The sequence below is a fragment of the Pristis pectinata genome, chromosome 17, assembly GCF_009764475.1.
Source record: "Pristis pectinata isolate sPriPec2 chromosome 17, sPriPec2.1.pri, whole genome shotgun sequence".
In the NCBI taxonomy this organism is placed as follows: Eukaryota; Metazoa; Chordata; class Chondrichthyes; order Rhinopristiformes; family Pristidae; genus Pristis; species Pristis pectinata.
In genome coordinates this window covers 42370156-42388372 of record NC_067421.1, presented here as the reverse complement: position 1 = coordinate 42388372, position 18217 = coordinate 42370156, and the positions used below count along the sequence as shown (strand labels likewise).

Genomic DNA, 18217 nt, shown 5'->3' with positions numbered 1-18217 from the left:
ACAACAGTGTGGGCCGAAGGGCCTGTACTGAGCTATGGTGTTCTGTGTTCTATCCGTGTACCTGTCCAAGTGTCTTTTAAACGTTGCAATTGTACCCACCTCTACCACTTCCTCTGGCAGCTCGTTCCATATCCCCACGCCCTCTGTGTGAAGAAGTTGCCCCGCAGATCCACTTTAACTCTTTCCCTCTCACCTTAAACCTGTCCCTCTAGCCTTCTATGCCGTGGCAACTTAAGTGTCTCTGCCTCCACCACCTCCTCAGGCAGCACCTTCCAGAGTCCAAACATTCTCTGTATGAAAGAACTCCCCCTCAGATCCCCTGCAACCACCCTACTTCTCACCTTGTACCTACGTTCCATCAAAGGAATAAGGTTCTTACCCCATCTATCCCCCTCATAATTTTATATACCTATTTTTATATACCTATTTTATATACCTATATATTACAATATTATAATCAGGGCACAGAGTACAGGACTTGGGATGTTATATTGAAGTTGTACAAGATTTTGGTGACGCCATACTTAGAGTATTGTGTGCAGTTCTGGTCACCTACCTACAGGAAAGATATCAATTAGCTTGAAAGAGTCCAGAGAAAATTTACACGGGTGTTCCCAGGACTTGAGTTATAGGGAAAGGATGAATTGGTGAGGACTTTATTCCCTGGAGCGCAGGAGAATGAGGGGAGATCTTATAGAGGTATACAAAATTATGAGGGGTATAGATAGGGTGAATGTATGCAGGCTTTTTCAGTTGGGTGAGACTAGAACTAGAGGTCATAGGTTAGGGTGAAAGGTGAAATATTTAAGGGGAATCCGAGGGGGAACAACTTCACTCAGAGGGTGGTGCGAGTGTGGAACGAGCTGCCAGTGGAAGTGGTGGATGTGGGTTCAATTGTAACATTTAAGAGAAGTTTGGATGGGAGGGGCTTGGAAGGATATTGTCCGGGTGCAGGTAGATGGGACTAGGCAGATAACCAGGCCGGCATGGAGTAGATGGGCCGAAGGTCCTGTTTCTGTGCTGTAGTGCTCTATGACTTTATGACCTCTATCAGGTCACCTGCCTGATAGTCTAACGTAGCTCATTGCCTGTTTATTTGATAACACTCCTGTGAAGCACCTTGGGAAATTTTTACAATGTTAAAGCTGCTATAGCAACGCAGGTTGTTTATAATGGAAAAACCATCCCTCCAATCCTCCCCTTCCCCTGAATGTTCACTGGCCAATAACCTGGTGCTTCAGTTTCCTCCCAAATCTTTGGGATTTGGTAATTGTGTTATTATTGGTGCATGTACTGAGATACAGTGAAAAGGTTTTGTTTGCGTGCCATCTGGACAGATCATTCCATACGTTAGACCATCAGATACAGGAGCAGAATTAGGCCATTTGACCCATCAAGTCATGGCTGATTTTTTTCAACCCCATTCTCCCTCCTTCTCCCTGCAACCCTTAACCACACTTACCGATCAAGAACCCATCAATCTCTGCCTTAAATACACCCAATGAATTGGCCTCCACAGTCCTCTGTGGCAACGAATTTCGCAGATTCACCACCCTCTGGTTGAAGAAATTCTTCCTCACCTCAGTCCTAAAAGGATGTACTTTTATTCTGAGGTTGTGCCCTCAGATCCTGGACTCTTCCACTGATGGAAACATCCTCTCCACGTCCGCTCTATCCAGGCCTTTCATTGTCCGGTAGGTTTCAATGAGATCTTCCCCTCATCCTTCTGAACTCCACTGAGGACAGGCCCAGAGACATCAAACGCTCCTCATACATTAAAAAGAAGAAAAAAAATCAGAATATAGTTACAGAGGAAGTGCAGTGCAGACAGACAAATAAAATGCAAGGGCCACAGCAAGGTAGATTGAGAGATCAAGAGTTCACCTTTATCGATGTGCTGATTGTTAGACTAATTGGTTCTTGTAAAATATCCCAAGTGGTAGGAGGCTGCTGGGAAAATCAGGATTTTTAATGGGAAACAAATAAAACTGAAGATGTTGGAAAATAGAAGAACTCAGCCAGTCAAGCAGCATATGTGGAAAGAGAAATCAGTTAACATTTCATGTCAGGGGCAGAGAAAACCCTAGTAAGGGGATCTGAGGGGTAAATATTACATACACAGGGTAGTTGGTATCTGGAATGAGCTGCCAGAGAAGGCGTTAAGAGGCATCTGGACAGGTACTTGAATGAGCAGGACCTAGAGGGGTATGGAATTAATGCAGGCCAGTGGGATTGGTGTAGATCGGCATGATGGTCGGCAGGGACATAGTGGGCCGAAGGGCCTGTTTCTATGCTGCACAACTTTATGACTCTTTATAGAGTCTCTCTTTCTGTTCTGGTGAAGTGTCTTTGATCTGAAACACTAACTGGTTCCTCTTTCTATAGACACTGCTTGACTGGCTGAGTTCTTCCAGCATTTCTCTGTTTGTTTGTGTTAATGAGCACGTGAGAGAGAACAGATTACAGGGAAATAAGTGGGGGGATGAGATTGATGGGATTGTTCTGAGAGCTGGCATTGACTCAATGGGCCAAATGGCCTCTTGTGTCAAAAGCCGATCTGAATATATGAAAAATATGAATAGTGGGGCTTACCCAGAGAGTGCGACATGAGATTCCATTGTACATTTTGGTTCCTCAGCTGTGTACATATTCAGATGTGTCTGCATATCAAAATCTATTATAAGCTACTTAAAGTCAGGAGATTAATTTGTCCTCTGTCTGTCAGCTCAGTGTTGGATCTTAAACTCCTTTGTGGATGATATGTTTTGGGAAACATCGAGACAGAGGGATGTGTTCCCAGCGGGTTGAACGTTAACCAAAACCAAGAAACAGATGCTGCATATCTGAAATAAAACCAGAATATGCTGCAGATACCCGAGTCAGGCAGCCTCTGTGGAGAGAGAGAACAGAGTTAACATTTCAGACCTGAAACTGTTTCTCTCTCTACAGACGCTGCCTGACCTGCTGGATTTCTGCAGCATATTCTGTTTCTTTATCAGTGAAAATGTCAAAGTTAAAGTTGAGTTCATTGTCCGATGCACAAGTCCATGTGTGCACAGGTGCAATGAAAATCTTACTTGCAGTAGCATCACAGGCACAGAGCATCAGATAAGCAGCATTCACAAGAAAATCATAAATTAAACATAAATTATACCCAATTTTTACAAGAAAGAACACAATTAGAACAAAAAATATGCATACTACTGCAGGCCATCCAGATGAAGGGTCTCAACCCGAAACGTCGACTGTCCATTTCCCTCCACAGATGCTGCCCGACCCGCTGAGCTCCACCAGCATTTTGTGTGTTGCTCCAGAGTCCAGCATGGTATCTCCAGATCTGTCACCAGATCAGTCCCTGGTGTTTCCAGCATGCCACTGCCTACTGATCAGCCGCAGATGTAACGATAGTGGTACTGTAAAAGCCACAAGGGTTCACTTGACCTCACACCCAATGCAGTGAAGATATTTCACACTCATCAACCATCAGGGAAGCATCCAGATGTAGCTGTTTCATTAATGACCAAGAAAATCGAGAGGCCTTTATTGTTTATCAAAAACATGAGTTTGATTAAAGTCAAAGTCGAGTTTATTGTCAGATGCACAAGTCCATGTGTGCACAGATGCAATGAAAAACTTACTTGCAGCAGCATCACAGGCACAGAGCATCAGATACACAACATTCAGAAGAAAAACATCAATTAGCATAAATTAAACACAATTTTAACAAGAAAGAACACAATTAGAGCAAAAAAAAGTCCATTTGAGTGTGAAGTGATCAAAGTGGTCATAGTGTTGCTAAACTGCAGTGATTAGAGTTGTGCCGGTTGGTTCAAGAACCGAATGGTTGAAGGGAAGTAGCTGTTCCTGAACCTGGTGGTGTGGGACTTCAGGCTTCTGTACCTCCTACCCGATGGGAGCTGTGAGAAGATGGCACGGCCCGGATGGTGGGGATCTTTGATGGTGGATGTTGCCTTCTTGAGGCAGCGCCTCCTGTGGATACTACTGATGGTGGGGAGGGATGTGCCCCTGATGTATTGCCCTTAACAATGGGAGTTAAAATCTGGAGTTAAGAAGCGATTCATGGTGATGATGACCATTATAGACATTATAAAGATCCTCTGGTTCACCAGTGAAGAAAGGATGCCTGCTGTCCTTACCTGGTCTGGCCTATATGTGACTCCAGTCCTACAACAATGAGTTTGACTCGGGTCCACTTTTGAAACGGAGACACAAGAGACTGCAGATGCTGGAATCTGGAGCAACTATCGCGATGCGGGGTTCCAATCTGAAACGTCAATAACTCCTCTCCCCCCACAGATGCTGCTCGACCTGCTGAGTTCCTCCGGCTCCACTTATGAAATGACAATGAAATGATACGGGAGCTAGTTGAGGAGGGTTTGTGCATGTGCGGAGAGCACTCACCGTGCTGCTGATCCTCATGTCCTGAGATTGAATAAAAGATGAATTAGAGCACATGCACACAGCTGCTCTTACCACCTTACAGCAACCACTCACAAAGGGTAACGTTTACAAGCACAGAAGCATTAGATTTGCTAGTTTGAAAATTTGTTGTAAGTTTTACTTGAATTACGTTGTTCACAAACAAATGAGTGTTGTATTTTCCGCCCATGTTGAGAGGGAAGGACTAGAGGGACATCAGAGCCCAGCTGGTGACCAGAACCTTGGACTGCACTGAAACAAGACTGAATGGGAAATATTGACATCACGGTTTACAATGCAAACTGCTCAAAGTGTGACCAGAAATGTTAACCCATGTCTGTGGCCCAGAAATGGGTGTCTTACACAAGAATTTAATCCATCGCAATGTCCTCATTTCTTCTCTTTGTATTTCACAGGAGATGGCAAATTCTGTCTATCTGGTGATGGAGGTGAGTTGAACCACATGTCATAGAGTTAAATAGAGTTATACAGCATGGAAACAGGCCCTTTGGCCCAACTCCTCCATGACAACCAAGGTGCCTACCTGAGCTACCCCCATTTGCTGCATTTGGGCCACATCCCTCCAAACTTTTCCTTTCCATGCACCTGTCCAAGTGTCCTTTAAATGATGTCATTGTACCTGCCTTTACCACTTGCTCTGACAGCTCATTCCATACACCCACCACCCTGTGTGTGGAAAAACTTGCCCCTTAGGTCCCCTTTAAATCTTCCCCCTCACCTTAAACCTATGACCTCTACTTTTACACTCCCCTACCCTGGGAAATGCCTCTCGTGATTTTATAAACCTCTGTGAGGTCACCCCTCAGCCTCCCTCGCTTCAGGGAAAACAGTCCCAGCCTATCCTGTGTCTCCTTATAACTCAAGCCCTCAAATCTGGGCAAAATCCTTGTGAAACTTTTCTGCACTCTCTCTAGCTTAATCACGTTGTTCCTGTAGTGTGGCAACGAGAACTGTACACAATGCTCCAAGAACAATCTCACCAATGTCTTGTACAGCTGTAACATGACATCCAAACTCTGTTATTCAATGCCCCACCTGATGAAGGCAAGAGTACCAAACATCTTCCTTACCAGGTTGTCTCCCTGTGACACCACTTTCAGGGAACTATGTACTTGCTCACTCTGTTCTACAACATTCCCCAGGGCCCTGTCATTCACTGTGTAAGGAATTTTACCTGAAATTTTTTAAATGTCTGGACTTTACAACAAAATAAAAGCTCGTCTTAGTAACAGCCACCATGTAACTGCTGGCTTGTTGTAAAATCCCACCTGTTTGCTAGCGTCCTTTGATGGGAAACATCTGCCGTCTACCCCAGTCTGGCCAAATGTGACTCCAGACCCCGCCCCCTACGACTTTAACTGCCTCCTCAACTTGGGCAATTAGGGATGGACAATTAATGCTGGCATTGTCAGTGACAATGCCAACTCACAAGTCACAACCTGTGACCGGACAAAAATGTCACCCGAACACTAACCCTAGGTCCACACCAGAGGTCAGATCCAACACCAACATCAGATCCAACACCAACATCAGATCCAACACCGACATCAGATCCAACACAAACATCAGATCCAACACCGATATCAGAGCGAAGCCGCTAAGCTTGGAATTTTGGTGTATTTTACAGTTACAGCGAGCAGTTTTCCAGGATTCTCTCAGGTTTAAGGTTTGCTCTCTGGGATGTGTTCTCATTACACCCCAGCTAATGATCAGTTTTGGATTGTATCTGACATCTTGGATGTGTGCCTTTACTCACTGACCCATGGTGTGTTTTTTTTCAGTACTGCAATGGGGGTGATCTTGCCGATTATCTTCAGTGTAAGTCTTCAATAAATGGATTTGTACAGTGATAAATTCAAGAAGCTTTTGATTGGTCCCGTTTAGACAATATCCCATCCGTGCTGATGGTATTCACCCAGTGTAGAGACGGTGGGGTTTACAATTGTTTCTGCCTGATGTATCTAATGGAGAGTGAGAGAAGACCTTTCACCACTTTACCACACCCAAAATGCTTTACAGCCAATGAAATGCTCCTGAAGTAATTCAAACAGCAATTTTTGCACCATAAATTAAATTAAATTGGTAAATTGTTTTATTATTGTCACAAGTACTGAGGTACAGTGAAAAACTTTGTTTTGCATGCCATCCATACAGATCATTTCATTACAACAGTACATCGAGGTAATACAAGGGAAAACAATATCAGAATGCAAAGTGTAGTGTTACAGTTACAGAGAAAGTGCAGTGCAGGCAGACAATAAGGTGCAAGCCATGACGAGGTAGATTGTGAAGTCAAGAGTCTATCTCATCGTACTAGAGAACCGTTCAATAGTCTTATTACAGCGGGATAGAAGCTGTCCTTGAGCCTGGTGGTACGTGCTTTCGGGCTTTTGTATCTTCTGCCCGATGGGAGGGGGGAGAAGAGAGAATGTCCGGGGTGGGTGGGGTCTTTGATTATGCTGGCTGCTTTACCAAGGCAGTGAGAAGTGTAGACAGAGTCCATGGAGGGGAGGCAAGCTCCAATAAATGGCTTAACCAAAAGTCTCTCTCAGTGCACCACTGCCTCACTACGGTACCAGGTGGGACTAGAGTGGCACTTGCACCCATGGCCCTCCAACTCTGAGGCAAGTGTGCCATTTAGATAATACGGCCCAACAGAATGAGTATTTGCTTCTTAGGTGAGGATGATTGGGACCTCAATGTGTTTCCATTCCCTTGCAGCCCATGTACACCGAGCCTGGTGTTGGTGGTCACAGCAGGAGGGACGGTATCACTCTACAGCCCACACACCTCCAGCAAGACTAGCCCAATGAAAGTGAAAGCACGATTGGGTTGCCTGAGGTTAGGGGGCCAGGCTGTCAAGGCCTAGACCACATGGATTTCAGCTATAAGGTTTCTTTCCAAGGTTCCCACTCATCCCATCTCCAGCCTGATCCCTCCCGGGGTTGATCCTAGGGGAATAAGAAGCCATTTGTCGGGTGGACCTTAAGACCAGATGTTGACAACGGTACCAGAGGCAGAACCAGTCTCTCCATTACTCACACCAGTGCCCACGACTTGCGGGGCACAGCCGAATCTGGGCACTCTGGCATTGATCTCCTCGATGGGTCTCCAAGGGGTGACATTCAATTCTTCCCCATTCTTGTCATGCTCATTCTAAGGGACAAGTTATTTATTCTCAGGATGGGGATCCCCTTCATTGCCCTTGAGAAGGTGGGAGCTGCCTTCTAACCACTGCAGTCCTTCTGGTGAAGGTGCCCCCAGGGTGTTACTGGGGAGGCTTACACCCGAGTCTTAGACCCAGTGACAATGAAAGAGCAGTGATGTTGGATGAAGTGTTAGACCTGAATTCCACCACTCTGATGGTAAAAATTCCACAACCCCATCTCTAACGCTGGGGGATTTACCCGGATTCCTGGCCAATATTTATCCCTCAACCAACTTCAGAAAACAGATTGCCTAATTGTGGTCACATTACTGCTTATCTGATGCTACGTGCCTGTGATGCTGCTGCAAGTAAGTTTTTCATTGCACCTGTGCACACATGGACTTGTGCATGTGGCAATAAACTCCCCTTTTGACTTTGACTTTATTTTTGACTTTGGCTCTGATCTTGCTGTGCACAGCTTGCTTGTTGCAGCTCAATAATTGCAGCACTGACTGCACTTCAGAAGCACTCCAGTGGTTGCGACACACTGGGTAAACCAAGGGCACTGGAAAAATACAAGCCCTTCTCTCATAAGCCAGGTACCGTCTGCATCCCTTGCCCTTGACCAGCCATGTGGTGCAGTAGAAGCAAATTCTGTTTTTTCAGTGTTCACCAGAGCTACACCAGAGCCTGGAATTTGCCTGGGTATTTGGTTTACCCATTGTTGGCATTGACTGGAGGTTACTAGCCCTAAGTGTTTACTGTTGCTTCTCCTTGTAATATCATCAGGAGAAACCATTGTGCTTATGTTGGCCTATCGGGTGTCCTGAAACCCGTGCATTGTCTGTAATGAGTAGTGTCAGGTTGAAATTTCCCTTCTCGTGATTTGTGGTGGGTGTATAGGTCATTATTATATTTATTAATCTTTAATATCTTTCAGCTGGTACCCATTTAACCTCGTCACCTACTGTTCTAATTGTGTTCAGGTGCTTAGAAAACATTGTAATTTGAACAGGCTGTGACTCATTGCTGATAACCAACGTACTTGCTTTGAGTGCAGATAGAACTGACCACTTGGTAAAGATTTTACTGTGGACAGAGTCTGCAGAATCTAAAATCGCTGTAATTGTTTGCTTACCATTGAGCAAATGGATGAGTGTCTTGTGACAACACTCATGTAAAGAATTGGACAACTGCTTTGTGTGTTCCATTGTGTAGGGGAATGAGAGCACTCCACAGCCCAGTGGTCACAGTGCAGGAGGGAGACTTCTCCAGCACTGTGTCTAGCTTCATGGTTATAAAAACATGGGTATTCCAACCACTCTGTCAAAATCTAGAAAGCAAGCACAGCACAGTCCCTGAGTGTGTGACTGAACTGCATTTCCCCAGTGCTGAACCCTGCTTTGCAGAGTATTTGACCCCATTTCCCCCAGTGCTCTGACCCCAAATTCACAGTGAACTTCCCTGATCTGAAGGCACCACATGCTGCAGATGCTGGAATCTGGAGCAACGCACAAGACGCTGGGAGATCTCAGCGGTCAGGCAGCATCTGTGGAGGGACCAGGTTACATTGGTACATGGATGTGCAGGGAATGGAGGGATGTGGACGTTGTGTAGACAGAAGGGATTAGTTTAGTTGGGCATTTGATTACCAATTTAGTTAGTTCGGCACAACCTCGTGGGCTGAAGGGCCTGTTCCTGTGCTGTGCTGTTCTATGTTCTAAGTAACGTACTGAAACTCAGTCTCTCAGCACACTAAACCCCGTTTTCTCAGTGCCCTGAATCCCAAAATAACAGCGCACCTAATCCCACCTCCATTGTTTGACAGGATGCCAAGACGCATCTCCCCAGTGCCCCGAATGTCACTTTCCTGGTTTGCCGAACCTCACTCAGTTTATATTTATAGCAGCCTAATGAAGGAGCCGTTTTCCTTTGGGATTTTTCCGATCTGGGCCTGGTGCCAGACAGGTGGCCTGATGTCTGCTCTGTGTTGCAGCGAAAGGGACTCTCAGCGAAGACACAATCCGCCTCTTCCTGCAGCAGATCGTGGGGGCCATGAAGATGCTGCACAGTAAGGGGGTCATCCACCGTGACCTGAAGCCTCAGAACATCCTGCTGTCCCACAGCGGAGGACGCAAGTCCAACCCCAGCAACATCCGCATCAAGATAGGTAGGATCCAGTTCCACCCTCTCTCTGGGCTCGGATTTATCTGTGAGGAAACGGTGGGGTTGGTCAAAGAGATAGCCTGAGTGGACTTCTTCTTTGCTTTGATTAATTCTGGCATCTAGAACGAGGCATATTAGTGGGTCAGAAGGTACTGGAATTAGTTTATTAATATCACATGTACCGAGGTACAGTGAAAAACTTTGTTTTGCATGCCATTCATACAGATCATTTCATCACATCAGTGCATTGAGGTAGTACAAGGGAAAACAATAACAGAATGCAGAATAAAGTGTTACAGTTACAGAGAAAGTGCAGTGCAGGCAGGCAATAAGGTGCAAGGGCCGTGACGAGGTAGATTGTGAGGTTAAGAGTCCATCGTTAACGCTCGGTAGTCTTGTAACAGTGGGATAGAAGCTGTCCTTGAGCCTGCTGGTGTGTGTTTTGAAGCTTTTGTATCCTCTGCTTGACGGAAGGGGAGAAGATTCCAATCTCTGAGAACAGAAACCCCGGCTGACACCTCAGTTCAGCCCAAAGAGTGATGCTATCTATGAGGTTAACTCAGGCGGGTATCTGCTCCCTGGGGTGAATGTTCATGGTCACAGCTGCTGTTTGAAAGAAGTGTGGTCCCATTCTCCTGGTTTGCTGTGAACATTTTGGCTGCTGAGCTCCCTGCAGCGTAATGCTCCAAGACATTGAGCAGGAGACACAAGAGACTGCAGATGTGGAGCAGATTGTTCGTCACTCCACATTGAGCAGACTGTGGACAATAAATACTGCAAATCCCAAATCCAATTATTATCACTTCCATTCACTGCCGTCAAGTGGACAGAGGCATACAGAGGAATTAGAATCAGCTGGAGGAGCACAACATGTGTCCAAGGACCCATGTATCGAAACGTCAATAACCAGACAGGTGATTATTGGGGGAGCAAGGCTAGCCTCTGTCTGCCTTCCCTCGTGTACACCCCTCCACCAATACAAACACAGCAGCCCTTTTGAATTGGAATTGGTTTATTATTGTCACATGTACTGAGGTGCAGTGAAAAATTTGTCTTGCATACTGTTCATACGGATCATTGCATCACACAGTGCATTGAGTAGTGCAGGGTAAAACAATACAGAATGCAGAGTAGAGTGTCACAACTACAGACAATACATTTCAGCAGAAGACAAAAGAACTGCAGCTGCAGGAATCTGGACTAGATTTAGCATTCACATAGCCGGGTGCCCGACTATTCTGTGGGGAGTGTCAGCCAAGTCACAACTGGACACGACTGGGATCTTTCACAGCCATCAGAACAGGCAAGGTGCTGATTTAGCTGAAGCACCTCACTCTCTGTGTGAAAGAGTATTTCCATTGTAGACTGTTCCCTTGCTGTAAATCTGCGTCCCTCGGTTCTTGAACCTTCCACCAATGGGAACAGCTTCCCTTTAATTACTCTTTCTCAACCCATCATACACCTCCATCTAATCACCTCTCAGCCTTCTCTGCTCCAAGGACAACATCCCCAGCATCTCCAGTCTAACCCAGGAGCTGAAACCCCTCATCCCCAAAACCGTTCCAGGGAATCGCTTCCGCACCCTCTCCGGGACCCTCACATCCTTGGTAGATGCGGTGACCAGAACTGGATTCACTACTCCATCTGTGGTGTAAGCAGTTTTTTGCCAGTTCAACACAACCTCCCTCTTTCTCTGTTCTGTGCCTCTGTTAAGGAATCTCAGGATTCCATTTGCTTTACTAACTGCACTCTCAACACGTCCCGTCAATCTCGATGATCTATGCACAGATACACCAGTCCCTCTGTTTCCTGCAGAACTGTACCATTTAGTCTGTAATAGCATTAATTTTCTGCTCCATTCCCTCTCTGATCTCTCTCTGCCCTTGGCTCCCTGTACTGTTCCAACGAATCTCAAGGGAAAAATGTTCTCATTCAGAGGAAAGTCAGGACCTGCAGTTCTCTGCCAATAGGAATGGTGGAAACGCAGCCAATCAGAGTTTACAAATGGGAGTTGGATGGACCCATGAGGTCAGAGGTCAGAGGTCAGCTTGGGAATGGGATTTAAACCTGACCCAAACCCAACCCAACCTTGGACAACCTGAACCATTCCTAAAACCATTTTCCCCAAACCCAACCCAGAGGCATTTGTGGGAAAGTAGGAAGACCAGCTCTGTCGCAGGAACGTTGGCCGCTGTTGATCAGGAACAGAGGACACAAGCAGTAACACTGAGACCTCATCCTGACCCCGATCAACTCGCAAATCAAGCCATGCGATCTGAACACAACCCAACCCTGATCCAGATAGTCGTATCCCATTGGGCTCTGGTCAGTGATTGACAGGGCTGCTCCACCGGTGTCCAGCATGGCTCGATGGGACGAGTGGCCTCCTTCTTTGCCATGACATAAGAGATAGGAGCAGGACCCATTCATCCCTTTGAGTTTGCTCCACCATTCAAGAAGATCATTGATAACCTTCTTCCTCAACACCATTTTTCTGCCCGAATCCCCATAAACCTCCCTTCAGTTTTGGTCACCCTGTTTTAGGAAGGATGCCATTGAGCTGGAAAAAGTGCAGAGGAGATTTACAAGGATGTTGCCAGGACTCGAGGGACTGGGCTACAGGGAGAGGTTGGACAGGCTGGGAATTTGTTCCATGGAGAGTAGGAGACTGAGAAGTGATCTTATAGAGGTGTATAAAATCATGAGGGGCATCGATAGGGGCAAAGACACACAGTCCTTTTCCCAGGGTTGGGGAGTCAAAAACTAGAGGGCATAGGTTTAAGGTGAGCTTTATTAGGAACCTGAGAGGCAGCTTTTTCACCCAGAGGGTGGTGAGTATATGGAATGAGCTACCAGAGGAAGTGGGTGAGGCAGGTACAATAACAACATTTAACAGGTACTTGGACCGGTCCATGAATAGGAAATGTTTAGAGGGATATGGGCCAAATGTGGGCAAATGGGACTAGCTTAGATGGGAATCTTGGTCAGCATGGACCATTTGGGCGGAAGGGCCTGTTTCTGTGCTGAATGACTCTATAATATGCAGAAATCTATCGATCTCTGCTTTGAACGAACTCAGTGACTGAGCAGACTTCCAGGGTAGAGAACTTCAAAGATACATCACCCACTGAGTTTGCTTGAGCAGGTACGATGGACCAAATGGCCTCCTCCTGTTCCTGTTCCTTTATTTCAGTTGAAGGGAAGGTTTTTGTTGGTGACATGAACTTTGGATACAATGCTGCCGTGCTCAGTTACGGATTCTGTTTGAGTTTGAATGGCTGACTTGGGGCTGGCCCAGTCTGATTTTGGCAATAACTCTGACTGCCTTCCTCCTTTTGTTTGAACACAGCTGACTTTGGCTTTGCCCGATACCTACAGAGCAACATGCTGGCAGCGACCTTGTGCGGATCGCCCATGTACATGGTGAGTGCACTTCTCCGTGACACTGAATTGTTTAGACTGGGTGTGGTCTTCTGAAGGGTCTGGTACCAGGCTTACCAGGTTGAGCTGAAACCCGACCTCAACAACCTGAGTGCTTAAAACATGGGATTAAAGGAGCCAATTATCTTTCATAAGGACAAGTTAAACTACTTAAAATGTGACTGTGAAGTCGTTAATTGTTGTGAAATCCGTCTGGTTTACTAGTGGTCCTTTGGAAAGGAACCTTTGCGTTTCTAAACCACAATTCAGTATTTGGGGATGTCACAAAGTACTTTACCGACAATGAAATGAAGTTTGCAGTGTGATGCAGGGAAATGTAGCAGCCAATCTGCACAGAACATCAAGTGATAATTTCCTATCTTTTTTTGCACTAATTATTTATTTTGTAATTTAGACTAATTTTATGTCTTTGCACTGTAGTCTGCCGCAAAACAAATTTCACGTCATATGTCAGTGATGATAAACCTGATTCTGATTCTGAATGTGAAGGAAAGCTGGGTAAACAGATGAGGAAAGAACAAAGAGGGCATTGATAATTTGAGATGGACATGGATGCAAGAAGTTGAACAGAAACACTACCACGGAGCAGTTGAGCCAAATGACCTACAACTCTGCAGTTAATACTCTGTGGACCAGCAGATTATATATGGTGGAATACTGATGAAGAGAGTAATGAGCTCGAGATATCTGGGGCAAGGTTCACAACATAAACCACTGCCTGAACCATGGCTCAGAACAGTTTGGGAATTAACAATTGCATTAATGTGGTCACACTGTTCCACAGTACAATTGTTTGCCATCAGTGTTTTAGTTAGAATTCTGGGGATGGTGAACAGGGGAAGCTCCTCAGAGACTGGATCGCAATTTCCCCTTTCCCTATCTTCATTCCTGAGGAAGGGTCCTGACCCGAAACGTTGACCGCCTGCTTTTCTCCACGGATGCTGCCTGGCCTGCTGAGTTCCTCCAGCATCATCGTGGTTTTCATCGAGATTCCAGCATCTGCAGTCCTTTGTTTCTCTATCAAGTGATAATTATCTGTTTACTGATGTGATTGGAAGGATAAATATTTCCCCAAGAGAACTGGTGAGAACTCCCTGCTCTTTGAAATTGAACAGGGGTTTTCTTCGGGGCAAAATTAACACTTAACTCAAAACAGAACACCTCCAACAGTGCAGCACTCCTTCTGGGAACCTGTCCTTCCTGACGGGTTTGGCCTCTGTATGACTTACTAGTGGCAGTGTGGTGACTCTTGCAAATCACTTCATTGTAGGAAGATGGTAGCTTTTCATCACCTTCTCGAGGGCAACTAGTAATGGGTAATAAATGCCAGTGTTGCCAGCAAACATCCTATCCAGGGAATGAGTTAAAAGAAACACGGACAGTGTGGACCCCCGCGGGCTAACTACCCATCAGTGGTGGGTGTGTCCACCAGAACTACATCACATTGGTTTGGGCTCCATTCCAGTGAGAGGTCAGAAATCTGCTTCATAAGAGGGGGTGATTCAGCCCCTCAGGCCTGTCCTACTGTTGAGTTAGATCAGTGCTTTGAAGGAAAGAGAACCATGGCGTTGATCCCATCTATTGGACTTCCAGTCACTCCATCACTGCCACCTCACCAAATATCCTTCCTCAGTCATTGACCTTCACTGCTCTCCAATCCCACAATGTTTAAGATTTGAAATCCTCATCCATGGTCCCTGTTTCTATTACCTCCTCCAGCCCTAAAGCCTCCAATCTTATGTTCTTCCTTCCCTTCCATGAACGAGCACCCATTGACCTGTGTGCTTTAGCTCTGAGCTCTGGAATAAACACCCTCACTGCCCCTCTCTCTCCTTCAGGACACACCAACATCATAACACTCCCACCAAGCCTCTCCTCAGATTTCCTTATGGGTCACAGTGTCAATTTTTGCCTAATTACACTCAGGTGGAGCAACTTGAGAGACTTTAATACATTAAAGGAGTTATTTAAAATAAATAAACAGTGCAAAAAAAAGGATTAATTAAGTAGTGTTCGTGGACGGTTCAGAAATCTGATGGCGGAGGGGAAGAAGCTGTTCCTGAATTGTTGAGTGTGGGCCTTCAGGCTCCCGTACCTCCTCCCTGATGGTAGTAACGAGAAGAGGACATGTCCTGGATGGTGAGGGTCCTTAAGTGATGGATGCTACCTTCTTGAAGATGTCCTCGATGGCGGGGAGGTTTGTGCCCATGATGGAGCTGGCTAAGTCTACAACTCTCTGCAGCCTTTTGCAAACCTGTGCATTGGAGCCTCCATACCAGGCGGTGATGCAACCAGTCAGAATGCTCTCCACCGCACATCCATGGAAATTTTCAAGAGTCTTTGGTGACATACCAAATCTCCTCAAACTTCTTCGTGATTGCATCAATGTGTTGGGCCCAGGATAGATCCTCTGAGATGTTGATGCCCAGGAACTTGAAGCTGCTCACCCTTTCCACTGCTGACCTCTCAATGAGAACTGGTGTGTGTTCTCCCGACTTCCCCTTCCTGAAGTCCACAATCAACTCCTTGGCCACTCTGAGTGGGAGTGAGTCCCACATTCTCACAGCTACCCAACTGGAGATGCTTCTCCTGAATTCCTTATTACAGACGACCCCCATGTTATGGCTGTTTGGGTAACGGAAATTCACCCTTACAGAATTAACAAATCACTGACCCAGAAATGTGAGATGTGGAACAAAATTCACTCTTACAGAATTAATGTGAAAATAAACAAATAAATACAATTTTTTTCAACTCACATTTCCTGAAGTATGTGCAGGTAACATGACTTCACGTTATTGAAAATCACAATATGGACAGTTTCCTCGGAACACAACCCCCTTCTGTAACTCGGGTCATCTGTATATTCATTGGTGACTTTTTGAGATTAACGTCACCAGTTCTGGTCTCACCTGCAAGTGAAAATGTCTCCTCAACAGCTGCCCAAACTAAACCTTGCTAAAATCTAAAATCAAGGCAGGAAAATCGCAACCTGTTCAGCCTTTCTTACTGAGAATAAACTCTTCATTCTGGAATCATTCTTGTAAATCTTTTTTCACTTTGCTACATTCTTTTTATAAATAGTACCCCAAGCCATGCGCAGTGTCCCTGTGTAATCCAACCAAGGTTCGCTGTGTTGAACCTGAGGATGCAGTGTCAATTAGGGCCCTGTATAAGAGGTGAGCAGCACATAAAGCAGAGTCCTAGTTATAAATCTGTCGGCAAGAGCTCTGAGCATCTGGTTGCAAATGGGCTAATGCTGAGAAGCCTCATCCTTAAATAATTCACCAGGAGGAAAGCATCTTTTTGGTTCCCAGTGAAGTGTAATTTTATCTTTAATAATTGGTTGCAAATGTATGATGTAAATGAAGTGAGAACAATGAGTTGCTGTGTGGTTAGGCTGAAGTGGGCCATGAATATTGCAGCAGGATAAGTCACCCATCAAACTTGTTCATTGCATTTACTCTTCTCGATCCTTATCTCTTATTCTGTAAGAACGCTGAACCAATCTCATCACAAAAATGTCATTTGGTTCCCGGGACCACAGCTTTCCCTGCTGCTGAGACTGCCACTCTGCCTTCCATCCGTGCTCACAAACCCCTCAGCCCTCCCTATCTCTGTGACCACCTCCAGCCCTCCGAGATCTCGGCACCCCTCCAGTTCCAGCCTCTCAATCGTTCGCGACATCTATCACCCTGCCATTGGTGGTCCTGTGTCCAGCTGCCAGGGCCCCAATCCCAGAATTCCCTACCTAAGCCCCTACACCTCGCCTCCTCTAAGATCCTGCTTAAAAACTCCAATTTGGCCCAAGCTTTTCATCCCCTGATATCTCAGTGGCTTGGAGTTGAATTCTGTTTGATTGCATTCCTTTCAAATGCCCTGAGATGTTGAAGGAGCTTTTGTTGGACAAAATGAATATTGCTTTTGGGAAGTGCTGTTGTTGGAGAAAACATTGTCAGTGTTCATTAGCCTTGGTTAAAAGGGAGCCTTTTTCCCACAAGCCTTTCCTTACAAATGTTTTTAATCTGTCGTAGGATTTGCATAGAATCACAGTCACGTTGCTCACTCTTCTGCCTGTCCTCCAGCAATACATCAACAAGCACAGAATATACTTGTTAACCCTTTGCTGAGCAGTTGGGACAAAGCTGGAACTGTGGAGTTTCACAAACAGATGCAGCCCCCACGGCTTTGCAGGGTCTCCATGGCAGTTCTCGTTGGTCAGTTGGTCTGCTGGTCCACCTCAGCATGTCTTAGGGTCAGTGCACGTGTAGGAGGTCCAGGTAACCTCGAGATGCCACTAAACCAACAGGGAGGGATGGAGGGGTTTGCCTGTAGACAGGGGCCAGACACAGGAAGAGGACACTCACTTCAATTAAAGCTAATGTCTGTCTTACTCTGAAAAGCCTGAAAGTACATACCACCAGGCTCAAGGACAGCTTCTGTCCCGCTGATATAAGACCATCCTTGTTTTACCTTGTACTACCTCTACGCCCATGAGTAATGAATTGATCTGTATGAACGTATGCAAAGTGAGTTTTTCACTGTAACTTGGTACATGTGACAGTAATAAACTAATTCCAATTCTCCTGGTACGACAGGATGGACTCTTGACCTTGCAATCTACCTCGTTGTGGCCTTGCACCTTATTGTCTGCCTGCACTGCACTTTCTCTGTAGCTGTAACACTTTATTCTGCATTCTGTTATTGTTTTCCCTTGTACTACCTTGATGCACTGTTGTAATGAAGTGATCTGTATGGGTGGCATGTAAAACAAAGTTTTTCACTGTACCTCAGTACATATGACAATAACAAACCAATTACCAATTTTTAATTTTCTCTGCTAATCCCTTCGGCTATGTAACTCTTTATCCTTTTCCCCTAATGGTTTTCAAATTGATACTTGGTTTATTATTGTCACATGAACCGAGATACAATGAAAAGCTTTTGTTTGCGCCGTCCAGACACATCATAAATACAGCGATGTAGTACAAATAGAAAAAA

The 18217-nt window shown here is 45.6% G+C and overlaps 1 protein-coding gene across 1 annotated transcript in view; it reads left to right on the top strand.

Annotated features, from left to right (window-relative positions):
* Positions 1-18217, top strand: part of ulk1b (unc-51 like autophagy activating kinase 1) — a 101347-nt gene that overhangs the window by 17857 nt on the left and 65273 nt on the right. Inside the window, 4 exon segments of the mRNA XM_052032212.1 lie at positions 4857-4889; positions 6243-6279; positions 9606-9779; positions 13125-13198. Coding sequence (XP_051888172.1) covers positions 4857-4889; positions 6243-6279; positions 9606-9779; positions 13125-13198 — 318 coding nt within the window.